Raw genomic sequence first — 14,801 nt, 5'->3', positions numbered from 1 at the left:
CCATTATGGAACACACAATAGTTTTTGATGGTAGATGTATACAGTAAATTCCCTTTTGTTGTCCCCATGACACCAACCACTGCAAGTATATCAGATTTGACCTACTTCTTGTCTCAAAGTTCATCGTTAGGCCATAGTCTTTGACAATGGAAAACAATTATCTTCAGCTTACTTTCAACAGTTTGTGCCACCAACAGCATCCACCATGTAACTACTACACCTTTTCACCCTGTCTAATGCAGAAGCTGAATGGTTTGTCTGAACACTCAAAAATCACACGGAGAAACTCTATTCCTCCAAAACATGGGAACAAGCCTTAAAGATTTTTTTGTCCTCCTACTACTCTTTGCAATGCGACAGGAAGTCACCGCCAGAAATATTACACAGTTGAAGACACTATACACTATTGCATCTTCTGTGCATGCACAATAAGTAAAAGGTAGGCATAGAAAAATTTTGTGGACGAAGTTCCGCAATTTTTGGAACAGACCTCATACAATTAACACTCACAGATGGCAGGTGGCAGCTCTAGCAGTAGAGGATATATAAAGCATAAATTTAGACAACATTGTCCACAGAATACAGTGACCTGGTGCTATATTTATGTTAAAATCAACAGTCGAGATCACAATAATATTTGTTTATTTACTGATTTCAGTTTATGTTAAAGCCATCTTCAGAATTTTTGGCCTCCTATATTTGGTGCTAGTGGCTCCTCAGTTTTCTTGAGATGCCACGATTGTACACTGTCAAGTGTAAGCATCAGCCATAGTGGCCCAAAATTCTGAAGATAGCTTTAACATAAGCTGAAACTGGTAAATAAACAAACATTATTGCAATCTCGACTGTTGATTTTAATCTAAATATATAAAGCATGCTTTTTTTTGGGGGGGGGGGGGGGCATGATCAGTGGCTTTCTGGCCGAGGGTGGAAGCATTTCTGAAAAGGCTAAGTTTGTAAACTGTTTGCATGCCACCAAGGTTAAAGTATACTCTGCATGGCAAAATGGCACTATCCAAAACAAGCACTGAGGTAACTGTGGTGCACCACAGCCCATAGGTGACAGGGAGAACAACAGCTGCAGTGATGTGTACGGGTAAACAGATGTGCAACTTTTGAGCAACTGACCACCCATATGAGGCAAGGGGCTACCAACACTGTCTCCTCAATGAACATTCAGTCAACAGCTTGCTGCTTACAGGCCTCTGCAGCAGGCACCTGATTCATCTACCCATGCTGATGGTTGTCCATCAGTGATGAAAGCTGGCATTTGCATGCTAATATTGCAAAAGTGGCCTTTTCAGATGAATTACAATTTACAATCCAGTGGACAGATGGTCATTGACATGCCCGGCATGAAACGTCTGAAAGCAAACACCTTACAACAATCATTGGAAGGGTCCAGACCGGAAGGCATTCCTTATGTGATCTTAATATTATGGAAGTCACATAGATCAACACAAGTATGCATCCATCCTTGGGGACGATGTTCACCCTTACATGCAGTCTGTTTTTCCTCAGCACAATGGCATCTGCCAGCAGGGCAATGCAATGTGTCAAACAGCTCACAGTGTATGTGCATGGTTTGAAGAGCACCAGGATGAGTTTACTATACTTCCCTGGCCAACAAACTCCTCAGATTCAAACCCAGCTGAGAATCTGTGGGACCACCTCAGTGGGCTGTTAGCACCATTGATCTTCAGCTGACAAACCCAGAGCAGCTGGCTACAGCACTGGAATTGACGTGGCTCCACATCCATGTTGGTACCATCGAGAACCTCATTGACTCTCTCCCTGCATGTCTTACAGCAGTTCCAGCTGGTGGATAATCAAGCTTTTGATAGGTGGTCACATTAATTTGACTGGATGGTGTATTAGGCAGAACTCTATTTATTGTTAAATGCACCCTGGGCCAGAGACTTGTATATTGTCTGTATCAACTGAGACATTAATGTTCAGAGACAGCTGTAAATATTCATGACATTACTGTGGAAATGGAATGTACAAAGTTAAGTAATTCTTCTTATCTGAGATGTAATGAAGTGAATTAATATTCCGTGTGTTATATTATCTACTCAGTCTCCTCCTGGAGCAAAGTAAAGAATCCACCTTTGTACTGATGAATGTATTTTCATCTGGTACAACATACAGGACTTCCCAAAGGAGGAAAGGTGGAAAGGGCAATGTATACTTCAGTGAGGAACAAAAGCTATTATTAATTCGGCTTTATTTCAATTTTATAAACTTAATCCTGACAATCATTTTGCCAACTTTATTTCTATACTTGTTTAATCTGTTTCACATGCTCAGCTTTATTTGTCTGAGAGACTTTCACTATTTTCTCAGCCTTGATCCCCCCTCTTAATACACTGAAGACCCAAAGAAACCGGTACACCTGCCTAATATCATGTAGGGCCCCCATGAGCATGCACAAGTGGCACAACAAGATGGTGGCATGGACTCGACTAATGTCCGAAGGAGTGCTGGAGGGAACTGACACCACGAATCCTACAGAGATGTCCTTAAATCCATAAGAGTATGAGAGGGTGGAAATCTCTTCTAAACAGCATGTTGCAAGGCATCACAGATATGCTCAATAATGTTCATGTTTGGGGAGTTTGGTGGCCAGCAGAAGAGTTTAAGCTCCGAAGCCACTCTGTGGCAATTCCAGATGTGGATTTTGTTGCATTTTCCATCAGAATGCACAATGGACATGAATGGATGCAGGTGATCAGACAGGATGCTTACATATGTGTCACCTGTTAAGAGTTGTGTCTAGATGTATCAGGGGTCCCATACCACTCCAACTGCACATGCAACACACCATTACAGAGCTTCCACCAGTCCCTGCTGACATGCAGGTTCCATGGATTCAGGAGGTTGTCTCCATAGCCAAACATGTCCATCCACTTGATACAATTTGAAACAAGACTCATCCAACCAGGCTACATGTTTCCAGTCATCAACAGTCCAATGTCAGTGATTACAGGCCCAGGCGAGGCATAAAGCTTTGTGTCATGCACTCATCAAGGGTACGTGAGTGGCCTTTTGGCTCCAAAAGCCCACATTGATGATGTTCCGTTGAATGGTTTGTTCGCTGACACTTGTTATTGGTCCAGCATTGAAATCTGCAGCAGTTTGTGGGAGGGTTGCACATCTGTCATGTTGAATGATTCTCTTCAGTTGTCATTGGTCCTGTTCTTGCATGATCTTTTTCCGGCCACAGCGATGTCAGAGATTTGATGTTTTACCAGATTCCTGATAATCTTTGTAGACTCAAGAGATGCTATGTCCCATTGTTCATGTGCCGACTATAAAACCATGTTCAAACACACTTAAATCTTGACAACTTGCCATTGTAGCAGCAGTAACCAATCTAACAACTGCGCCAGACATTTGTTGTCTTATAGAGGCATTGCTGACAGCAGTGCCATATTCTGCCTGTTTACATATCTCTGTATTTGAATATGCATGCCTTTACCAGTTTCTTTGGTACTTCAATGTATAATCTTCCATTGTGCTACTTCTTTGCTTTATACTTACATTTGTGTCCTTTTAATCTGTTGATGTAATTTTATCTTTCCTTCCTTATGGAGGCAGCTTCTAACTAGAAACATTCCTTTTACAACAGGTTTTTCTCCAGCTTTCTAATTATAAATGCTTATTGCACACAGGCAATTTTACAAATTATGTTGTAACAAGTAAAGAGTTTAGGGACTTGTACTACCATTAGCTCTGTGTTTGTGATCCATTCAAAAATTGTCTTAATTAGTAAATTTATTCTGTATTTTCTCTACTGTTATGATATATCACAATGATATCAATGTTTTGGCATCATTACTGTTAACAAGCTACAAAATTTTCAGATGTATTAGTTACAGTACTTATGAAATACTGAGCATTGCTAACTAGATAGGTTGACTGAAAATATAAGTTCCAAATTAATATATAAATTTTACACTTTCCTTTTTTATCTAAAATGTACATTACCTTACATCCAGCCTCAATAGTGAAGTTTAAATTCTTCAGAACAGGAGGATCATTAACAGTATATTTGAGATTAACATTCCTAAATGTCACCATACCCTTTGAAGGCCACGTTTCCTCAGGTACATTTTCTGCTTGCACATAGAACAGAAAAAAATAAGGCTTATTTATCTTGAATAGACAGTTTAAATGACAATCTATTGGATGAATACAAAAGCCAATGGAAGTAGATGCTGTTTACAGAAGACTTTATGGACTATACAAGAAACATAAACAAACATACTATACTAGAAGAATATAATAATCAATCAATCTTCCAGAAATGCAGTAACTCTGGAGTATATGATTTACAGTGTTATATTGTATGATGAGAGATACAGCAAAGTATCCCAAGAAGAAAAGAAAATGGTAACTGACACCATTCAAATCATGAGAGTGGGTGCGTCATTAACACAAAAAGAATGAATATAATAAGCAACCACTGTGGTTTGACAAAAGTGTGATGCAACTGGTTGTAAAACATGATATGTTAAGAATAAGTTCAGCATTTTTTTGTATTTATGATCTGATGGTTATCAATGTTGTCAGCACTTACGGGTTAAAAATGTCATAGTAGTGTGTGACAAATAAATAAACTCTTATCACAGCAATAAATCTTCTTAATCGTTACAGGACTCATATTTCAGAGGCATGGGGATTGATACCCTGTCTGGTCACACTGACATAGATTCCTTATGGTGCCTCTAAAGCACTTCAGATGAATGCAAAGATAGTTACTTCTCCTATATTTGTCCAAATCAAGTTAATGTTTCATCTCTAATAATTTCAGTGTATCCTTCCTATGTTTGCCATTTACGAAGTTGTAAAATGCTATGCAGCAATGTTGATGTATGTGCTGCATCAGTGTCTTGTTTATGCACTCTTTTGATCTGAGTCTTTTCAGCACTTGTAGCTTTCACAGTAAGCACTGTTTATTTTTAATCTTTTACAGTTCACAAACTGTTGCTGTGAGACCACATAAAGAGTGAACTAGCAATTCAATTTTCAGGAAACTCCACTCCTTGGAGATGTTACATTTTTCAAAAAAATATGTATTTAATGAAGAAAGCAAGAATCAAAGCAACCTAGTTGTGATTCAGAGACACCACTGGTATTCTTTGTGATAAGAAGATGCCTGCCACCTAAAATCAAAGACATATTGCACAATAGTGATGCCAGTTGCATTACATGGCACCATGTGTTGGCCTACACCTAGAAGTGATGAGCACTCACTAAGTGTCATGGAAATGCTGATACTGAGATGATTCATCTTTCCCTCCTCAAGGACACCAACAATACAAACTACCTGGAGTGGCTTGAATCAATGAGAAGATGCACGAATGGAGACTTCTGTGGTACAGACAAATCATACAGGCACCACCTACTTCAGTCTTCAGCTCAACCTATCACCTCATTGTCAGAGGCCAGAAACAATGTTTAGGACCTAAATTAGAGTGGCTACATTTTACAAATGCAGATCTAAGATCAAGAAGACTAAATCCATTGGAATCATTAGATCATAAGAAACAGTGTGCACTGGCCCAAAAGCATACCCTGCTCCAACAGGAAAGTCCTAAGAAGAAGAAGAAGAAGCAGAACAAGAAGAAAAAGAAGACGAAGAAGTACTTAATTTATATAAATGTACATGAATGTTATTTATATATGTCTGATTTTTGTCAACGTCTTTATCTTTTAAAAATGCCATATTGTGCTTATACCATATGAAATTGATAGGTCCACTCATTTTTTATACATATTTTACAGACTGCTTCAGTGCACAATATGCACAGAACATAACTATTTCTATTCATTTTTGCTACTAATTACCAGATAATAATGAACAAATTTGACAAATAAACATGGTATAATATTCTGCTTACCATCATTTGCTTCCAGACTTGTCTCTGGCTCAATACGTGTGTATTCTAGAATACGTTCCACTGATGTCATCTGACTAACTGTCTCTGACATCTGCAGAATTCCATGTTGAAGCATACCAGTCAAAACAAGAGACTGTGTTATGGCAAGACCAACATTTCCTCCCAAGAATGTCACAGCTGTAATATGAAAACAAATTTTTTTTTTAAATTACTCTTTCCCAGCTGAATAAACTGCTAATATAATTTTGGTTTTGAATACAAAGAATGCTAGTTTCTAGTTGGTAACAAGGAGAGGGACATAAGGATAATAATATGAGAAAAAACTGATGTTCATTTCAAGTAAGTTAATCACAGTTGTGGTTTCCAAATAATTCTAGTATTTTAATGGTGAATACTTAAATTGTTCAAAATATTTACACAGTGGATTACCAGGAAATCTTAGAAATTGTTTATAAGTGCAGCATTTTCTAGGTAGCGTTATTTATCTAGTATAGTTCAGAACATAGACACTGTCACACTGTCATTTTATCATTTCTTTTCCCATTTCAAAGTACATAAAGTACTAAATCTGCACTTTTGAGTTAGCAGCTCAGAGTTCTATAATGCATCAGCATCTGCTAAATGTATTACCTTGAAAAAATAATTTGTCCTACCTTTATTAAAAAATTAATGTTCATAACTTGAATGACATCTTTAGTAGTGTAAAAGAAAATCATTAAGTGTTTGTATTTGGGTTGAGACATGGAAGGTACAATACTGTGCCTAAGAAACAAAATTCATTTGATTAGCTTGGAGTATTGACATCTGAAATCTGGGTTATATATGTCATTATTTCATACCCATTGTCAAAAATTAACTACTTGTTCTTTGAGCAGGAGTATTTGCCAAACACTCTAAAATATGCTGTAATTAAACTACTGTTAAAAAATGGACTGACATGATATGGAGAACAACAGTTCTGCACCAATAATCCCAGTCTTCTCTAAAGCAGTTGAAAGTGTTGTGGTGGAAAAGGAAATGAAGGTTCATGTATGGTATGTTAGAATACACTACACAGTTTGATTCCAAATACGAACATCTTGCTAAATAAAATTCACCATTATAAATGTCTATTATTTACTGTGTTTGAAGTTTACTATATCACTGAATACTTTCATAATTCCAACAACCCTAAATTCAGTTTTGGTTTTGTAATACTGTCAGTGGTAGCTGCTATTGTAAGATTACATTTGAATAATTTGAATGTAACACTGCATAACTGAGAGTGTTCTGGTTGCAGTTGCCATTATTTTACACATATGTGAATAAAAAAACTGCCTGTTAGATTAAAACGTGCATCACATTGGAAATCAAACTCAGATCTTCACCTTTTGTGGAAAAAGGTCAAAACAGCTGCATAAGACAGAAATTTTTTCACCTAAGAGTTTCAAAAAGGCAGAGACTTATGAAAGCCCTGGACACTAGAGGCATAACAGCTGATCTGAAGCTTCATTGTTTCTTGTTGCAAATGAGCAGCCAAGGAAAACAAATACACTGTATAATGGCTCAGCCACAGCTCTATGCTTATTTACAAAACAGAGATATTACTATGCTGTGAAGTGTGTGGAACAGTGACACATACTGGCAGAGTAAAAATGTGTGCTGATTAAGGCTCATAGTGGATAGTTTTTTATAAAAATATGACAGTATTTATAGTATGGGGAAGAAGAAAGTTGAAATAAAATATTATGCTATTCAATGTTAACACTGTAAAGGAAACACTCATGGGCAATGGCATTAGAGGCAACTGATGAACTGGAGGACAAGTGCTTCTGTCTTCATAGCAAGTGGAATAACTCATCATATTACATGACTGGACTGCCATCCTGGCTTTACTGGATATTGGTATAATAGCAGGATGGACAAGATGTGCAATATAAGTGAATCTGATCATGACAAGACAGAGGGTGACCAGTGCATGGAACACTCCATGTCAAGGTTATGTAGGCATTAGGTTTTTCATTTGCCATTGTGTCAAGAATGTACTGTGAGTATCTCAATCCAGTGAAAGACATTGACACTAGAAGCACATGCAAAGAGCTATAACAAACTAATGGCAGGTGTTGCCATTACACTATCCTGTATTATATTGGCAGGTAGATGATGCACACTGCAAAAAATCACTTAAAAATCTGTCGTTGGACAACAACAATTTAGGAGAAGCTATAGGATACTATCCAAGACCAATAGCTTACTGTAAAGAAAAGGCAGGCCCCAATGACATTCCTCTGTTCACTACACATCACAGGCACAGAGATTATCGTGGTTGCAGGAACGCTGCCATTGGATGACTGAAGCATGATAAAAGGTCATTTGGACTGATCAGTCCCAGTACATGTTGGTACACACCAATCACCACACCATACTTGCCAATAGGACATTGTTTTGGCACATGGTAGAGGTGTTCTTTAGTGGGGAATATTTGCATGGGAGGAAATTGTGTCTCTAATATAGATGTCACTGTCTCTCATCAGCTAGAGCTATATATAAGAACATATTAATCACATGGTTGAGTTTGTTCACCTACTGCGCTCTAGTGGTGTTCTGTGCCCTCTCCATTGTTCCAGAGTCCTGCCAGACATATTTGACGAACAGTCAATGAACATTAGGATACTTGTTTGGTCAGCAAGTTATGGAAGGTACATTACACTTGGACAGAAGAAAGAGCTATCCCTAATTTATGGATGCATAGATAACAAGCACAAATCAAATATTACAACACAGGACACCTAGCTAATTTTTGTTGACAGGTTTAAGATTTAGGATTGAAAACAATATGTCATAGTAGATTTTGAGCACGGGATGAATATCTAGAAATGGAGCCCTTCCCCCTCAAAGTAAAACGTTTAGAAGATAGATAGCTGAGATACAAAAACAGTTTTTTATCATATTACTTAAATGCAACAAAATAAATTTTGTGAGATTCTGCTATATGTCTTTTCAGTAATTTACTAAGGATGATACAAATGCTGTATGGATGGTAAGTGAAAAAGACTGAAAACAAAAACAACTTAAAAAAATTATATTGTTAATTATTTGGAGGAAAGTAAAATTGATACTTGATGATATTATGAAATGAATAAAACAGGACCAATAATGCTGTAGTTTACTTAGATAGCTCTCTTGTAAGAAGGAAACAGTTCTTGATTTAACAGTTTATAATTGAAGGAAACATACTTGGTAACAGAATCATACTTACCAGATTCAAGGATGAGAAAACTGAATGTTACTACAGTAATAAAAATTGCATTTAGGAAGTCAAGCCAGAATCCTAAAGTTATGCCTGTTGTTATGAATAAAAACCAGCCTGCAGTGTGATGATCCTGCAAAAATAGATGAACTAACTGTATTAAAGAAAAGCGAACAATTGTATATTCATTTTAAAAAAATGTATCATAACAGCTACCTGATGTGTGTCAAACTCATCACAGATTTTTCCCTGGGTACCAGATGCATGAATGGTGCTAAGACCATTAAGAGAATCTGAGAGATGTGAAAATACAGGGCTTCTTTCTGTAATAACAGTAATGAAATACTGAAAGACAGGAATTGTTGGTGCACGGTTTTTTAAAGAAAAGATGGAAAATCTGTTTCACAGCTGAGAATTAATAAACTGACCTGTATTCTAACATATGACACACACTGCGAGAAATCAATCCATAAAAGTTATAATAATTTTATTTATTTATTTATTTTCATGTTGTGACTATATCACATGATGTGGAACATGTCAGTTTCAAAAGTTTTTTGTAGTTACATTTTATGCTAGTATGTAAATAATGCTAATGAATTTCATATTAAGGTATCTATGACTTAAGTTCTACAATGGGAAACAAATGTTTTTAATTATGTTTACAATAATAAATAAACAAACACATAAATATGGATCTGGGAATTTATTTGAGTGTTACAGGAGCATCACATTCTGATTAAGGAACTGTTCTATAGTGTAAAATGACTCTTGCAATAGGAACTGTCTTAAGTTCTTTAAGCAAAAGCTCATCATATACTAAATATTTAACTTGCAAAAGGGCAGAATTAAAAATCTTACAGCCACTGAAATAGAACCCCTTCTGTACCATACTCAGCCATGACGTATGATCATAGTGGACACCTTTTTCCTTATCTTTTTCCCTATCATATCATCACTGCGGTACACACTATTAGGTTTAAAATGTGACCACTTTTGGCAGAATATATATTATACAGTGGATATTAGGATTTTAAAAAGATTTCTACATGTGGTTCTAGTGTGAACTTCATACGCGGTTCTTATGACTCTTTTTGTGCATAAAGCACTTTTGTAATCAGTGTATGATTTCACCAAAATATGATTCTGTGTGCCATAATGATATAAACAGTCATAATAAGCTGATTTAATACTTTCCACGTTTCTATAGGAGCAAACAATGTTTAAAGCATTAGTTGCAAAACACAGTTTTTTGCCCTGATCCAGGATGGGGTGTGAACAGTTCAGTTTGCTATCAATATTTAAGACCAGGTATTTTGAAGTATACACCCTGGCCAGTTGCTGGTCACCTAGTTTGTCTCCTATTCATATATCTTAGGAGTTAGTATGAAATCAAATAAAACTTTATATGTAAATTGAAGGGGATCACTGCTGTTAGCTGCAGTGGGGCACTACGTGGAGTCAACGGCAATGGATGAAAATGTGTACTAGGCTGGGATTTGAACCCAGGATCTCCTGCTCACTAGGCATGTGTGTTAACCACTGCACCATCCAGAACACAGTGGTATCACAACTGCGTGGACTACCTTGGCGCACCTCACAGCTGATTCACATTCCCACTAAGAGTCACCTATCTGTAGTCCTTGTCCATTTTACTCTCGTTCACTACACTGAGATTCCCACAGGAGATTGGAGGTATTTGTGCATCTGCACTGAAGGAGATGGATCCATTGGCCATCTAAGCATACCAATTATATCAACGTGTGATGTCTGTTCTTTTGGACATGTCTGAAAGAACAGAAACTACACATTCATATAATTGATATGGCTTGTGGGCAAGGAATCCACCTCCTTCAGTACAGATGCACAAATACATCCGATCTCTTGTGAGACTCTCAGTGTAGTGAACAGGAGTAAAAAGGACAGGGACTGTGGATAAGTGGCACTCAGTGGGAATGTGAATCAGCCCTGAGGTGTGCAAGATAATCCGTGCAGTTGTGATAATGCTATGTCCCAGATGGCACAGTGGTTAACGCACTTACCTAGTTCAAATCCCAGTTTGGTATACATTTTTACTCATTGCCGCTGATGCCGCATAATGTTCCAATGCAGCTGACAACAGTGATCCCCTTCAATTTACACACAATGTTTCACAGCTGCAGATTCTGCATGGTGTCTGTTCTTTCAGACACCATGCATTCATATAATGAATACAACTTGTTTTACTGTAATTATCAGAAAGACCATTTATGTTAAACAGATAATAATATCCCCAAAGACCTTATTAGGTGGCACCTCAGGTTTTTCTAATCAATTATCATCAGTAAGTACCACAGTGTCATCAGGAAAGATGGTGAATTTACGATATTATGTACAAAAAGGTAGAAGATTAATAAAGTTGGGGGCTCAGAACTGAGCCCTAAGGCACTCTACATGTGATGGTAGCCCATTATGATGATGCTGAGACCTCTCCTTAACTATCCAATCCAATACAACTTTCTGCTAGAAAGGTATTAACCAAACCATTATCCTGTTGCACCCCCTAAACCCAGGTACGTAGCCTTGTGGAAATGTGTTTGGCCACTGACACAGTCAAATGCTTTCCTTAAGTCACAAAATATTACAAACATCTTTATTTTATAATCTTTTCTGAAATCCAAACTAACTTTCACTGATGGCATTATGGTAACTAAGGTGCTTAACAATCCTGGCATTGTTTATTTTCTCCATAACTTTGGAAAAATCCTGTGAGTAGTGAGACTGGCTGATAGCTAGCAGTATGTGCCTTAGCTCCCTTCTTATACAGTGGATTTACGACATAATTTAGCCCTTTATGAACTAACCATTGCTTAAGTGATGGATAAAAAATAAAGCAATGTATTTTACTTACATGGTTACAGGAGCATTTTAATAACTTACTAGATCTATTGTCAACTTCAGTAGAGTGTTTACTTTCCAGAGATTTAATGATTCAGTTGTAGTTCACATGTGATCTGAATTTTCATGTGGTCTGTAGTTCTAAGCTGTATTATACAATAATATGCAATTAACAACTAACAGCCAAATCCAAAAACATCAACAAATGTTATGAGCTTCTTAAGAGTGTAGTTTTCTTACTCACTAACAAACAAAAATGAAGGTACAGTAATATTTTAAGATGTACTTGATTTTAATTGATGTTTTTGAATTCAGCTAAGTAAAGTTGGCCACTTATCTCAGGGGCAGATAGGTAAGTAGCAAGGCCACAAATGGGTTAGAAGACGTGAGAAGGGGAATATTTTATTGTTTGTCTCCCAGTACAGGCATGTGGGGCTCATACTGACCTGTTAGCATGGTATAAATTTAGACACAGAAGTAGCATGGATGCATAAATGCACCTTATAGAGGCAGTAACCTTCAAATGCAGCACATACTTGTAGCAAAGAATACAACATTAAATTAAACCTGTTGTAACACAATGTAATGAGTAGAATATAACTGACATTCAAGACATTTAGTAAACACTGATGATCATGTCTCATACTGCATAACATATGTAGATATAAGTACAATTATTGTTACTAAGCTATCAATCATGCAGACAATGCAACAACACTCTTATTAAGAAATTACAGTGTAGGTAACAGCAATCTGAAACACAGAACAGTCAATATGAAGTGTCTCTAAAAAATCAGTCTGTGTGGATAATTAATCAAAAATTAGTTCTGACAAATGTATGTGAACAGTGATGCAGAAGGAAAATAAAAGCAGCATATATCAAAAATATAATGACAAGTATTTTTAGTAGTAACCACTCATAAACCAAGGAAGCTTTTACCATATGTCAGTGTGTGAAGGTAGATAGTGAAATCTATGGAGCAAAACATGTAGGTGAATTAAAATATCCAGGTCACAGTGTTGTAAGTTACTTTTTTATATAAAATGGAAGAAATTGTTGTCAGGGAGCTTCAACAAGACTTTACTTGATTCAACAAATATTTTTGGCAACCTTATCATCATCTGCTTAGTGTAACTGGAATGTCTTGTTTACTGTTACTCTTACACCTAATGCTACTAGGTTCTGAAGTAGTATTTTATGGTCACCAGAGTGAAAAGCATTGTACTAGTGCAAGAATATGACTGTAACACAGTCATCCCTATCAAGAGTTTAATGATGTCTTTAATCAACCATATTGTACCTCTCTTGCTTCAGAAGGAAAACTTAATTAGCCCGCCTTTCATATTTGATTCATTTATTTTTTGAGAAAACTAACGTTAGTGGAACTCTCCTGCTGTTTTATATAATCTCTAGATTACTTTTATTTTGAAACTTCCTGGCAGATTAAAACTGTGTGCCCGACCGAGACTCGAACTCGGGACCTTTGCCTTTCGCGGGCAAGTGCTCTACCAACTGAGCTACCGAAGCACGACTCACGCCCGGTACTCACAGCTTTACTTCTGCCAGTACCTCGTCTCCTACCTTCGAAACTTTACAGAAGCTCTCCTGCGAAACTTGCAGAACTAGCACTCCTGAAAGAAAGGATATTGCGGAGACATGGCTTAGCCACAGCCTGGGGGATGTTTCCAGAATGAGATTTTCACTCTGCAGCGGAGTGTGCGCTGATATGAAACTTCCTGGCAGATTAAAAATGTGTGCCCGACCGAGACTCGAACTCGGGACCTTTGCCTTTCGCGGGCAAGTGCTCTACCAACTGAGCTACCGAAGCACGACTCACGCCCGGTACTCACAGCTTTACTTCTGCCAGTACCTCGTCTCCTACTTTCCAAACTTTACAGAAGCTCTCCTGCGAAACTTGCAGAACTAGCACTCCTGAAAGAAAGGATATTGCGGAGACATGGCTTAGCCACAGCCTGGGGGATGTTTCCAGAATGAGATTTTCACTCTGCAGCGGAGTGTGCGCTGATATGAAAGAACTTATTACTAATTGTATCATCAGTGGTGGCCCTTAGTGGTGGGCAGTACACAACATAATGATTAATTTTTATTGATGACTAGTTTTGTTAATTCAGTGGCAGACAATCCAAAATGTTTAAAAAAAGTGGTTCAAATGGCTCTGAACACTATGGGACTTAACATCTATGGTCAGCAGTCCCCTAGAACTTAGAACTACTTAAACCTAACTAACCTAAGGACATCACACAACACCCAGTCATCACGAGGCAGAGAAAATCCCTGACCCTGCCGGGAATCAAACCCGGGAACCGTTTCACCCTTTAATATAGTAATGGAGTAGCAACTTGCATTATCATATGGTGATAGCACTATATCCTATATTTCATCGTCTGTACACCAGTCCTCTGTAATGCACAATACTGTGCTGTACAAATAAGGTAATTCATGTTCAAGCTGGTGTTCATTACATTTAATAAACTGAATATTTGGATGAAGAATACATAATTTTGAGCTAATTTCTGTGGTGTTTGTGCTTATGAGTTGTTTTTCTGTCTGATAACTAGTGAGTGTGCACTCCAGTGTAGTACATGCTGTACGTGTTGACAAAATCTCTAAACAGGTTGAGACACTTTTAACTGGTGTGAACTAATTCTCTTGTATCATCCTGAAAATGTGTAGTCTTCCTATGCATGAGAACAGGTATTTAACCATGTGTGGCCCCACTGCTATCCACTGTATTATCCCTAATCAGTTTCACCAATCAGCCTTTCCC

The 14,801-nt window shown here is 37.4% G+C and overlaps 1 protein-coding gene across 1 annotated transcript in view; it reads right to left on the bottom strand.

The window, feature by feature from the left end:
* Positions 1-14,801, bottom strand: part of LOC126248500 (ATP-binding cassette sub-family C member 4-like) — a 289,894-nt gene that overhangs the window by 60,858 nt on the left and 214,235 nt on the right. The window contains exons 17-20 of the mRNA XM_049949538.1: positions 9,352-9,458; positions 9,145-9,268; positions 5,907-6,083; positions 3,991-4,118 (exon numbers count right to left, since the gene is read on the bottom strand). Of these exons, the coding sequence (XP_049805495.1) occupies positions 3,991-4,118; positions 5,907-6,083; positions 9,145-9,268; positions 9,352-9,458 (536 nt within the window). The remainder of the gene's footprint in view (positions 1-3,990; positions 4,119-5,906; positions 6,084-9,144; positions 9,269-9,351; positions 9,459-14,801) is intronic.

This window comes from Schistocerca nitens, chromosome 3, assembly GCF_023898315.1.
Source record: "Schistocerca nitens isolate TAMUIC-IGC-003100 chromosome 3, iqSchNite1.1, whole genome shotgun sequence".
In the NCBI taxonomy this organism is placed as follows: Eukaryota; Metazoa; Arthropoda; class Insecta; order Orthoptera; family Acrididae; genus Schistocerca; species Schistocerca nitens.
Note: the sequence above shows the minus strand (reverse complement) of the source record. Positions and strands in the feature narration are given on the sequence as shown.